At 45.4% G+C, this 12918-nt stretch overlaps 1 protein-coding gene and 2 long non-coding RNA genes across 3 annotated transcripts in view; 1 reads left to right on the plus strand and 2 right to left on the minus strand.

The window, feature by feature from the left end:
• Positions 1-214: 214 nt before the first annotated feature.
• Positions 215-5092, minus strand: LOC149122517 (uncharacterized). Its single transcript, XR_016218875.1, has 3 exons — positions 4958-5092; positions 3703-3774; positions 215-335 (listed from the first exon to the last, which is right to left on the minus strand). It is a non-coding gene; the product is annotated as an uncharacterized LOC149122517 (long non-coding RNA).
• LOC138844935 (apolipoprotein R) lies at positions 4964-10554 on the plus strand. The gene is made up of 4 exons (XM_070055233.2): positions 4964-5151; positions 8365-8532; positions 9487-9662; positions 10185-10554. The coding sequence occupies exons 1-4, from the start codon at positions 5067-5069 to the stop codon at positions 10356-10358; spliced, it is 603 nt and encodes a 200-aa protein (XP_069911334.2). The 5' UTR covers positions 4964-5066; the 3' UTR covers positions 10359-10554.
• LOC103350989 (uncharacterized) overlaps positions 5174-12918 on the minus strand; it is an 87042-nt gene continuing 79297 nt past the window's right edge. The window contains exon 5 of the long non-coding RNA XR_016218867.1: positions 5174-5192. This is a non-coding gene — a long non-coding RNA (uncharacterized LOC103350989). The remainder of the gene's footprint in view (positions 5193-12918) is intronic.

Raw genomic sequence — 12918 nt, forward strand, 5'->3', positions numbered from 1 at the left:
CACAAATTCACAGCCTAAAAAGTGTGTAATTCACAGCATCTCCCCTCTTGTGTACCTCAGAAAGAATGGAAGCCAGGACATTCCCTTTTCCTGAATGTCTTCACTCCATACCTCCCATATTCAAAACTTACCTACCCTTTACCTATAGAAAGAGAAACAAGTTCAAGAATTTTCAAAGCAAACATACCTGGATAGCGGGAAACCAGGGTGTGCTGCAGGCTGCAAAAGCCCTTCGGAGCTCTCTTCCAGGCACTGACTCCGCACCCTACCCTTGCCAAACAACTCTTCTTTCCTTGATTTTCACTGCCCAGAGCCATTTCTCTTGTGACTCAACTCTGTAGGAACAGAATCACACCTTCCACAGTCTCTCCCTCGGGAGCTTTTCTCCTAAATTTACATTGGTGTCGCATGTGGCTGAGGTTCACACATTTTCATGACTGCTTTGCATCCTAGCACGCAGAACACACGTGATTGGTTTCTCTAGTCTACTGATAATGGTACTTGTTCTTTGTTTTGTTTTGTTTTTCAGTTTTCCAGCAATTCCGAACAACGTTGGTATAAACGTGTTGTTCAGGTCTTTGGCTGAACACATGCATTTTCGTTCAGTGTGCAGCTCCACCTAAGGGTGGGGTTGCTGGCTCAGAGGCGGTGTCTGTGTACCTGGTCGGTGATTTTCCAAAGTGGTTGAATCCAGCCACACTTCCATTTTGAAAGCATGAGCCTTCTGAACAACACCTGCTATTGATTATGTCTTTTCCTTTTGAGAAATTCTGCTGAGTGTGAGGGGATATCACCTTGTGCTTTTAGTTTTGTTCTTTCCTGGTGGTTACTGAGATTGAGCTACTTTTCATATGCTTATTTTCCATTTAGATTTTTATGTAGTGCTGTTGCAAGCCTTTTATGCCATTTTCTCATTGGGTCATCTACCTAATTTTAATTTAGTTGTAGGCATTTTAATATATTCTGCATGAAAGTCCTTTGTGAGATATGTATTCGATTATCTTTTTTTTCTGATTTAGGGCCTGCCTTTTAACTTCAGTAAGGCTTCATAAGGTGTCTTTTCATAAACATAAATTGTTAATTTTAATGAAGTATCGCCTTCTGTATTACTAATACAATACAGTTGGCTGGCTGAAGGTGTGGGTTCTGCATCTGTGGATTCATCCACCTATGGGTAGATACTATTTAAAACAAAAATTTCATCTGTAGTAAACACGCTTCTTATTCTTATCATTATTCTATAAACAATAAAGTATAACTGATTATAGATTCACATTGTAGTAGATATTTAAAATAATATGGAGGGGCTGATGCTGTGGTATAGTGGGTTAAAGCCCCAGCCTGCAGCGCTGGCCTCTCATGTGGGCACCAGTTCAAGTGCTGGCTGCTCCACTTCCCATCCAGCTCTCTGCTAATGCACCTGGGAAAGCAGTGGAGGGTGGCCCAAATCCTTGGGCCCCTGCATCCACATGGGAGACCTGGAAGAAGCTCCTGGCTTTGGATGGGCTCAGCTCCTGCCATTGCAGCCATCTGGGGAGTGAACCAGAGGATGGAAGATTCTCTCTCTCTCTACCTTTGTGTAACTCTGTCTTTCAAAATAAATAAAAAATAAACTTTCAAAAAATAATATGGAGAGGATTGTAAGTACACAGAACGGGGCAGGCATGTGGCACAATGGTTAAACTGCTGTTTGAGATGCCTGAATTGCCTATCAGAGTGCCTCGTTTGAGTCCTGCTGACCTTGCTTCTGATCCAGCTTCCTGCCAATGCACACCCATGCAGAAGCAGCTATGACCAAGTACTTGGGCCCTTGGCACTCCAGGGGGAAACTCAGATGGGCTTCCCAGCTCCTGCCTTCAACTTGGCCCAGCTCCAGATGTTGGGGACATTTGAGGAATGAACTAGTAGATGGAAGATTTCTCTGTCTCTCTCTGCCTTTCAATAAAATGAAAATAAATAAATAAAAATTGAAGTACACAGGAAGATGTACTTGGGTTAATATCCAGACACTACACTTTTAAAAGAGACTTGAGCATCGTGTAGATTTTGCTATTTGCATGAGTTCTGGAACCAATCCCTAAATATACTGTATATCAAGTGGTTCCCTGTTGATTCCTGCTTTTCTGCACCCCACTAAAGAAATCTATACTTAGTTTTATCAAATTATTTTTTCTGCATTCATTAAAATGATCAAAAACATTTTTTTTGTTAATGTAGAGAAGTCTAATGCCACTGATTGCTACATAATAACCTATCCTACAACTTGTGGCTTCTAAGGGCAATGTTCATTTTGTTCACACATCCTGCATGCAGGATTTGGGGTTGGGGGGGAGGGTGGCTTTGCTCTGCTCGGCATCAACTGGGGCAGCTGAAAGACTGGGAGCTGGAATCAGCTGAAGACTTGCTCAGCCACGTGTCTGGGGCCTGAGCTGGGAAGGCTCACAGAAGCTGGAGACAACAGCCTGGACCATCCTGTGCTGCTGTTCCCTGGCCATTAACAAGGAGCTGGATTAGAGGTGGAGTAGCACTGACATGGGCTGGTGTCCTTATGGGATGCAGGCATCGCAGGCAGTGGCTTTACCTGCTGTGCCACAACTATGGCCACGATAGCTTTGCTTCAAGAAATTAATAGCAGGGCCGGCAGTAGGGTGTAGCAGGTCCACCTGCATTGCGGGCGTCCCATATGGGTGCCAGTTTGAGTCCCAGCTGCTCCTCCTCTGATCCATCTCCCTGAAAATGCACCTGGGAAAGCAAAGAAAGATGGCCCAAATGCTTGGGCCCTTGCACCCATGTGGGAGACCAGGAGGAAGCTCTTGGCTCCTGGCTTTGGCCTGGCCCAGCCCTGACCATTGCGGCCATTTCGAGAGTGAACCAGCAGATGGAAGATATCTATGTCTCTATCTCTACCTCTCTCTGTATCTCTGCCTTCCAGATAAATAAATAAATCTTTTTCAAAAAGAAATGAATAGCTACAGTGTATGTGGAAGTTTGGAACATGATTAATAAGCACAAACTTCTGAGAATGGTGTTAATTCAGTGATCATTATTTAATTATTTCAGTGACCTCCATGATCCAACATAGATTGCATCTGAGGTCTTCTTTGTAAAAGGAAGAAAACACATGGTAGGCTTATTTGCTTTCCTTTTTCTCTAGCACGGTTGAAATTTAGCTGTGCTGTCATCACTGTTCTGTAAAGTGTTCCTCTTTATTTTTGAGAGCTAAGCACTTTGCTGTTCTCTGCCTATTGCACTCACAAGAGCTCAGCTCTGTGGTGAAGGTCATTTTCAAGCATGTCTGTGTGTTTGCGGCACAATATCTCTGTATCTTCAAGTCACAGACAGTCATAGCTGGTCCAGAGGGTAAAAGATGTGGAGAAGCACGTTGACAACTTTATCTGTCTCCTTCATGGAGACTAAGTAATCCTCGCATAAGACCCAGGTAATTATTAATGGGTCAATAGCCACTGAGACAGTTATTAATGAACCAAGTCTTAGATTAAAATGTGGGCTGTCTATAACATCTTTTAGTGCTTTTATCCGACTTATGATATTGGGGAGCAAGGTGCCTCGCTCTGACCCAGCATCTTTGAAAATGTGTTAACATTGTGCTGAAACATTGTCCATCAGTAACGCCTCATTTGTCTACCACTCAGTTTCCACGCACTTTTATCTGTGCTGTGAACACTGCCCTGAGAAATTTACCTCTGCTTTCCAACGGGTGTAGCACTGAAGATGATTCATTTGGCATTGCAGAAACAGCGACAACACCCATACCTGTGGAAAGAGTTGTTGCTTGGTCTGTATTTTTGTCTTTTCACAGTCATAGACTTCCACGCGTTTCCTGTTCCAGCTAGCCTGTGACGTGTCTGGGAAGAAAACTTACCCATAGATCTTTCTTTCTATTTTTTTTAAAGATTTATTTATTTATTTGAAACTGAAAGTTATACAGAGAGAGGAGAGGCAGAGAGAGAGAGAGGTCTTCCATCTCCTGGTTCATTCCCCAAATGGCCGCAACAGCCGGAGTTGTGCCGATCAGAAGCCAGGAGCCAGGAGCTTCTTCCAGGTCTCCCATGTGGGTGCAAGGGCCCAAGAACTTGGGCATCTTCCACTGCTTTCCCAGGCCACAGCAGAGAGCTGGATTGGAAGTGGAACAGATAGGTCTCGAACCCAGCGCCCATATGGGATGCCAGTGCTTCAGGCAAGGGCATTCACCTGCTGCGCCATAGCGCCGGCCCCACCTATAGATCTTTCTAACTTTCACTTTCAAGTTGGGAAGTCATGCAAGCGGCACCTCAGGGACATGGTATAGAGCATGCCTCAGCATCTCGCCCTGACCCCTGAAGAACCTGCTGTACAGCTGTACCTCACTAACTCACAGGCGAACGACGTATATATGGACACAGGCAGCCAGCTGGTTCCCCTGCTACCGGTGGAAAAGAGATGGCGAACAAGTCCTGGGGTTCTCACTGCAAACACCCGCAGAGGGCTGGTGCCATGGTGCACTAGGTTAATCCTCCGCCTGCGGCGCCGGCATCCCATATGAGTGCCGGGTTCTAGTCCTGGTTGTTCCTCTTCCAGTCCCGCTCTCTGCTGTGGCCCGGGAAGGCAGTGGAGGATGGCCTGAGTCCTTGGGCCCCTGCACCCGCATGGGAGACCAGGAAGAAACTCCTGGCTCCTGGCTTCAGATCAGCTTAGCTCCAGCCGTTGCGGCCAATTGGGGAGTGAACCAGCGGAATGGAAGACCTCTCTCTCTCTCTCTCTCTCTGTAAACTCTACCTGTAAAATAAATAAATAAATAAAACACCCACAGAATCCCAGGGAGCCTTCTTGTCCAGCTCATCTCATTCTCCTGGAGACTGGGCGCGTTACTGGACGGCTCCCATTGGGTCCTGGTTCTGGTCGACAGCCAGGCCCCTCCTCTCTGGTGACTGAAAGCTGTGCTCTTGCCACGACTTACTTCCTCAGTTTGGGTGTTGCTTTGCTACTGCCTTGGAGCCTCAACTTTAGCCTGGTTCGGGGCACCCGAAAATCCTGAACCTTGGTGCTTTGCTCTGAGATTCTGTACCATGACCCCCAAATTGCAGGAAGTTTTCCCAGCTCTGTGCCTCCTCCAGGTCCTGTGCCTCCTGTGGGCTCCACCTGGCCTTTGTGGTGAGTATGCAGGTTAATGGAGAAGAGGGAAGAATGTAAACCTAGATAGGAGAGAAAATTTTGATTAAGAATTAGTTAAGTAGAATCAAATAGATGTGATTCAGTTCAATTTTGAAAAAATACATTGGAACACATTATTAAAAAATGCCTTAAAATAGCTTTAGTCCTTTCAATGGAGGGTATAATTACATGGAAACAAAATATTACCAATCCTTGAGAAACTGAAAGATCAAAAATATGCTTAATTTTTATATTCAGGTATAAAATTTAAGTGGGTACTCCTAAATATTTAGGCAACTAATTCTTCTATTAGCCTAATTGTTTTTGTTGCATTAATGATTGGGTAGAACATGTTTGCCATCAAGAAAGCAAAATTTTATGTTGTTGTATATAACGAGTGAATTTCCCAGAGTAAAATTGCAAAGCAGTATATTCACTGAAAATGCCGTGCAAGTGTGAGGAGTCGCATTGCAACTGGGGAAGTTACTGTCCCCAGACAACTAGTACCCTAGTACCGAAAGGACTTGCGAGGACCTGCAGGTGTGCTGCTCATAAATGTTGATGAGAATAATTATTTTAATTTGTAAATGGAAATGCTAACAAAAGTATCCTTTCTTATTCTCCTGGTACATTTTGCAAGAGAAAATCTTCCTAAGAATATTTTAAAGATATTTACACACACATCCCTCCCACGGGTGGGGAACCTTTTTTCTGCCAAGGACCATTTGGGTATTTGTAACATCATTCATGGCCTTCCAAAATGGTTGACTTAAAAATTAGCCTGCTCTCGATGTATTTGATGTTGAGTGCTGCCTGACCTGGCTTGAGAAGGCCAGACCAAATGCTTCTGTGGGCCTCATACAGCTTTAGGCTGGAGGTTCGCTACCCCTGCCTGGGCTTACACCGTGTGTCGGAGCATTTATAATAGAATATTCTATGCAGAATTCCTAACTCACTCAACAGAGAAGAAAAGATTTCACCAGGAGCTCAGCTGGTTTCTGTGGAGTCTGTGTCTCCTGTTCATGTGATACGGAGTAATTCTCCATTCTAACAATGCAAGGGTTATGAGCCAAGCAGGTGGAGTGTGGAGCCCCACATGCCACTCTGTCATCTCACAAGGACATTGAGACAATTTGTCAAGATTAGTTTCCAGAGCTCCAGAATGATCCCAGGTAGTTCAGACTTTGAACTTTCTTGATATCACTTGGTGATGATTGCAGAGTTGCTTTTCTTATTTTTTAGATTTTTTAAAAAAATTTCAGAGAGAGAGGGGCCGGTGCTGTGGCACAGTGGGTTAAAGTCCTGGCCTGAAGTGCCGGCATCCCATATGTTTGAGTCCTGGCTACTCCTCTTCGATCCAGCTCTCTGCTGTGGCCTGGGAAAGCAGTAGAAGATGGCCCAAGTCTTTGGGCCCCTGCACCTGCGTGGGAGACCTGGGAGAAGCTCCTGGCTCCTGGCTTTGGATCAGCTCAGCTCTGGCCATTGCAGTCATTTGGGGAGTGAACCAGTGAATGGAAGACCTCTCTCTCTCTGGCTCTACCTCTCTCTGTAACTCTCTCTTTCAAATAAATAAATAAAATAATTCTTGGCCGGCGCCGCGGCTCACTAGGCTAATCCTCCGCCTAGCGGCGCCGGCACACCGGGTTCTAGTCCCGGTCGGGGCGCCGGATTCTGTCCCGGTTGCCCCTCTTCCAGGCCAGCCCTCTGCTGTGGCCAGGGAGTGCAGTGGAGGATGGCCCAGGTGCTTGGGCCCTGCACCCCATGGGAGACCAGGAAAAGCACCTGGCTCTTGGCTCCTGCCATCGGATCAGCGCGGTGCGCCGGCCGCAGCGCGCCGGCCGCGGCGGCCATTGGAGGGTGAACCAACGGCAAAGGAAGACCTTTCTCTCTGTCTCTCTCTCTCACTGTCCACTCTGCCTGTCAAAAAAATAAATAAATAAAAAATAAAATAAAATAAAATAATTCTTAAAAAAAAAAGTCAGGGAGAGAGAGAGAGGGAGAGAGAGAGAGTCTAGATTATGGATACCTTGTATCCATAATATATTTAAAGTCATTTATACATATGTGGATATACATCTTGCCATAGGATATTGTCCACTAAAATATATAGACTATAAAAGTACATATACTACATATTTATATACATTATGTATGCTATGCATGATGTCTAGATTACAGTAAGAATTCAAGAATAGTTGCATATGATTGAAACTTTTCTCGTAATAATTACCATAGGCACTCAGAAAAATAAATGATGACTGCTGGGGAAGCGAGAGAAACGCACACGGGGCAGATGCGACTTGAGCAGGCAGAGAAGTGAGAGGGCATTTGGCATTCTAGGTCCGAGATCTAGGAGCACAGGTCTACACAATGTGTGTGCCGTAGCTGGAGACCAGCTGGGAGGCAGATTAATGAACTGATTAATTGACTTATGAACAGGATTCTGGTAAGAAAAAAGTGGAGTCCCCATCCCCAGGAGGACATCGAGGAGAGAGTTTTCTGAGTAAACACCGGTGCCTCAGTCAATGTGTTAAAACTTCTGGTTGTGGTGAACACACACTTCTGAAGCTATAGTTCTTCACTTCAACCAGGAGGCAACGAGCAGAGGCCTCCGTCTGACATTCCAGTGGCTTTATTTTATTTCACTTTCCCACTGGGTGTTAGTGGGCCCTGGCTGCAGTCCCTGTCAGAGAGGCGCCCCACATTGTGCCCTGTTTATTATTCCAATATGCAAATCATCAAGTTTATTCTTCCTATAAACTCTCTTCTGAAATATTTTCAAAATACAGTCGATGTTTTCTTGATGAGAAGTTGGGCGATTTTGATTGGGTGTAAGAACTCAGTTTCTTTCCAGTTTCTTTCCAGTTTCTCAGAGATGGGCAACTCAGCTATGCAGCCCGAACTCAACTGAGCATAGCATGAGAACGATACGACGTAGGGCTGATTCCAGCTCTCATGCCAATGGTCCTTGCACGAGGCCGAGTGGAGCGAACTTGTCGGTGAAGTGAAGCAGAGCTTAAGGGCTCGCTGTTGGAGGCTTTCCTCAGCCCAAGGCTCACAGGAGGGTAGCACGGGTGCAGGGATTAGGCCGGGGGAGCTTACGGGCAGAGGAGGAAAAACAGAAGGAAGCCTTCTACAAAGCACACAAATTCTGGGATGCACAACGCGACAAGTTCTATGCGCTCACGCTGTCTTTTCTGTCTCACCATGAAGATTGCCTACAGCCGCCTAGCGTCGCCCATGGGCGCCACAGAGTTCTTTCTAGGACTCCTTCCAAAGAGGAGATTATGTATGAGTGTGAGGAAGGCTACACTCTGGTCGGAGAGAGGAAACTGTCCTGCATTTATTCACGCTGGTTTCCCAGAGCCCCCGTGTGTAAAGGTAACTACAGCCCCTGCATCGGCCCTGTCTCGGTGGGCGGGCGCTAGCTCATTCCTCCCTCCCAGAGGCAGGAGGAACACACTGAACTTGGTTCATTTGAAATAATTCATATTTGCAGAGGGTACCCAATGCAAAAAGTGCAAAGGTCATGTGCAATCCTTCATCTCCTTTCTGTCAGTTACAAAATTCAGCCTTCAGAAAGCCATTCTCAGTCCCAGTTTTTTGTATGTTTTTCCAGACAGAGTCTGGAGTCCTTACCTGTTACACGCATGTTGTTCGTGTGGGCCTGTGGCCAAATCTTCATGGAAACCTGCTGTGGGATGAACGTAGGCTCTCCTGGGCTAAAGCCACGCAGCAGGAAGGGAGAGCTGCTTCGGGCGGAGCCTCGTGCAGGCCGCCACCTGCCATGCTGCAGGCGTGTGTATGTGCGAGGGACTCGCAGGCTGTAGCAGGGACAGGAGGAGTCCCGATCCGATCTAATTTCTACAAGCATCCAGCTAAGATATAATTTTACTGACAATAGCTTCAGGATTCATCAGCTGCCATTGTCTGTTGCACACAAGAGAATAATAATAAAAAGGGAGAGTTTCCTACTGAGATCCTGGCAGCAATCCAAATGGTGAGAGAAGGGGGCTTTGATGGCTAGCAACCTGGGGGTCACACACCTTCACATCCTGGCATTTGGCTGACAACCTTTAAGACCTTGGGTAACTTCCTTAACCTCTGTATATCTCAGCTTTCCGTTAGATAAAATAGGAAAAATAACAGTACCTACATCATCGGGCCTGTGAGACTTAGGCACATGGAAATAGAAAAACCATTACCAATATTATTGTTTCCAAAAGGATAGGAAAGTTAGCAGTACCTAAATAGATTTCATTAAATCTTACCAGACTGTTACTGTGTCTTTTTTTCCTAGATTTACTGATGGATTAACATTTGTTTCCATTATAGCTCTGTGTCCAAAACCAGAAATAGCGAATGGAAAGCTGTCTGTGGTTAAAGCCCAGTATGATGAGAAGGAAAATCTCACTGTGCGGTGCGACTCTGGCTATGGTGTGGTCGGTTCCCCAAGCATCACCTGTGCAGAGAGCGGAAACTGGCAGCCAGAGGTGCCCAAGTGTGAGTGGGTGAGTGACACACTCAGGGGAGTTCTGTGCTGTCCACCCCTCAGCCTGATGGCCTCCCCACAGAGCTCTGTCCCGGCCAGCAATGGGGACGCTGACTTTGCCAAGAGTCATGTCTGAGCCATTCAGAGACACTCTCCGTGTTTGCCTTGAAGCACTCGGGTGAGGGGGGGTGGCAGGTTTTCCCGCCTTCACTCGAGATCAAGAAATGCTGAGCCCCACGGAGAGCAGGGTCCCCTAGACCCAGGGGTCCCAGAGCCACGCTGAGGTCCTGTGGTCTGCACAGATCCTGCTCTCTGTGCACCTCAGCAGAAATCGCCTCTGCCCCTTGGAGGCCTCTGGGCAGTGGGCCAGAGCACATCCATGACCACTGAGGAAGGCTTTGGTGGGACTTAGAGGATCGCTGGTTTTCCCAGGCTGAGGGTGGTCTGGGTCCTGACCCTGTGGTCCTGCCATAGTCAGGGTGCACCCTCCTGCCCGAGGTGAAGAGAAACCACTCAGCCACACCGCCTGTGTCTCTTCCAGGAGGTCCCTGAAGGCTGTGAGCAGGTGCAGGCAGGCAGGAGACTCATGCAGTGTCTCGCAGATCCAAACGAGGTGAAGATGGCCCTGGAGGTGTACAAGCTGTCTCTGGAGATTGAACTCCTGGAACTGCAGAGGGACAAGGCAAGGAAATCCTCTGTGCAGACACCGCTGTGACTTTTCCCCACAGAGGGGGGAGTGAAAGCCTCCTGCTGCGTTCAGCGCAATGGGGTCAGGTCAGCCCCGCAGCTCGGGGTCTCTCTGGCACCAATCTTCATGGTAGTCAATGATAATCTTGAATACAAATGAATTAAACTCTCCAATCAAATGACATATGGTGGCTGAATGGATTAAAAAATAAGATTGAGCTCTATGTTGCCTTGAAAAAATTCATTTAAACTTTAAGTTCTCATATGCAAATAGATCGAAAGTGAAGGGCCATAAGATAGTCCATGAAAATAACAATCAATCAAAAGAGAGCAGTAGTGATTTTTTATATTAAAAAAATAGAACCATTCAAAAGTTGTTGTCAAAAGGCAAAGGTGGTCATTCCCTAATTTTAAAGCAGCCAATTCATGATGAGAATACAGTCATCCTAAAATTATAAACATATATGCACCCAACACTGGAGCATCTAACTAACTACATAAAGCAAATATTGATAGAAATGAAAAAGAACTAATAGCTGTCCAATGATAGTAGGAGACATCAATATTCTTGCTTTCAATAATTGATCAATCTACCAGACAGTAAGTTAAGATGGAAAGACTGGGCTTGAGCTGTACTTTAGATCAAATAATACTAAAAGATTGAAATAGAATGTTCTATTCAAAAGTACCAAATACAATTATAATTTTCTAGCACAAATGGAAACTTTTCCTGGATAGGTGATATGTTGTCCCACAACACAAGTCTTAACAAGTCTTAAAATCATATCTAGTATTGTTTCCAGCTGCAATGACATGAAACTAAACATCAAGAATAAGAGGGATCTTGGGAAATTCACAATCATGAAAATTAAAATATGCTCCAAACAACCAACAGATCAAAGAAGAAATCAAAAGGGAGATTTAAAAATATCTTGAGATAAATGACAACTGAAAAGGAACATAACAAAACCTATGCAGAAAAAGCAGTTGTAAGAGGGAAATTGATAGCAAGCAAGGCCTACATTAAGGAAAACAGAAAGATCCCAAACAAATAGCCTAGCATTAAGCCTCAAGGAACTATAAAAAGAACAAACTGGCCGGCACCATGGCGCACTTGGCTAATCCTCCGCCTGCGGCGCTGGCACCCCAGGTTGGGGTGCCGGATTCTGTCCGGTTGCTCCTCTTCCAGTCCAGCTCTCTGCTGTGCCCCAGGAAGGCAGTGGAGGATGGCCCAAGTGCTTGGGCCCTGCACCCGCGTGGGAGACCAGGAGGAAATACCCGGCTCCTGGCTTCGAATCAGCGCAACACCGGTGATAGTGGCCATTAGGGGAGTGAACCAACAGAAGGAAGACCTTTCTCTCTGTCTCTTTCTCACTATCTATAACTCTCTCTGTCTGGCAAAAAACAAAAATTAAAAAAAAAAAAAAAGAACAAACTGAGTTCAAATTTAGAGGAAGGGAGGAGATAACAAGGACCAGAACATAAATAAATCAAATAGAGGACACAAAGCACTATAGCAAATTCAATAAAACCAGGAATTGATTGTTTGAAAGCATAAACAAAATCAGCAAACCTCTAACTAAGGTAACTAAGAAAATAAGAGAGAAGATTCAGACAAAATAAAATGAAAGTGAAGACATTACGACAGATAACTCAGCCATAAAATAATCTTAAGGTACAATTAAGAGTAGTTACATGCCACAGATTGGATACAACAGAAGAAATGCATGAATTCCTATACAAATATGACGTATCAAGATCTAAACAAACCAATAATAAATAAATACATTGAGTAATTGATTAAAAACTTTCCAACAAATAAAAACAAGACCAGGTGGCCTTAAGGCTAACTTTTTTTTTTTTTTAAGATTTATTTATTTATTTGAAAGAGTTACAGAAGGCAGAGAGAGAGAGAGAGAGAGAGAGGTCTTCCATTCACTACTTCATTCTCCAGATGGCCACAATGGCCAGAGCTACTCCGATCTGAAGCCGAGACCCAGGAGCTTCCTCCAGGTCTCCAAGGCGATTACAGGGGCCCAAGGACATGGGCCACTTTCCACTGCTTTTCCAAGCCATAGCGGGAAAAACAGAAGAGAGCGGAAGTGAAGCAGCCGGGACTGGAATCGGCACCGATATGAGCTGCCAGCGCTGCAGGCGGCAGCTTACCCGCTACACCACAGAACGGGCCCCAAGGCTAACTAAGTTACCCCCTCACTCCTTTAGGTATCAGCAGGAAACGTGGCTGCTCAGCTAGGCCCTCTCTTGGAGCAATTTCCTGATCACTTCCTTAAGAAGGAAATCACTTGCCCACTACTTCCTCCTGCTGGGGGCCAAAATGCTGACAAGGTGCTGGTCAGTTTCTGCCACGAAGAGGGGTGCAGTGTCCTGCAGATGTTGCAATTGTGAAGAGTCCCAGTCCATTGTTTGCTTGTTTATTTGCTTGAATTCCTGCCATGCAACAGGAAGATGTTACCGCTTCTGTATTCTCTTTAAACTCTCTTCTTTTTTTCTTAAACACATACATTTCATTCATGCTTTTATCCTTAGCACAGAAAGCAATTCTTTTTCTTTTTTAAAAAGATTTATTT

This window comes from Oryctolagus cuniculus, chromosome 13 (genome assembly GCF_051225735.1).
Source record: "Oryctolagus cuniculus isolate XC-2025 breed Fujian yellow rabbit chromosome 13, ASM5122573v1, whole genome shotgun sequence".
Taxonomy (NCBI): Eukaryota; Metazoa; Chordata; class Mammalia; order Lagomorpha; family Leporidae; genus Oryctolagus; species Oryctolagus cuniculus.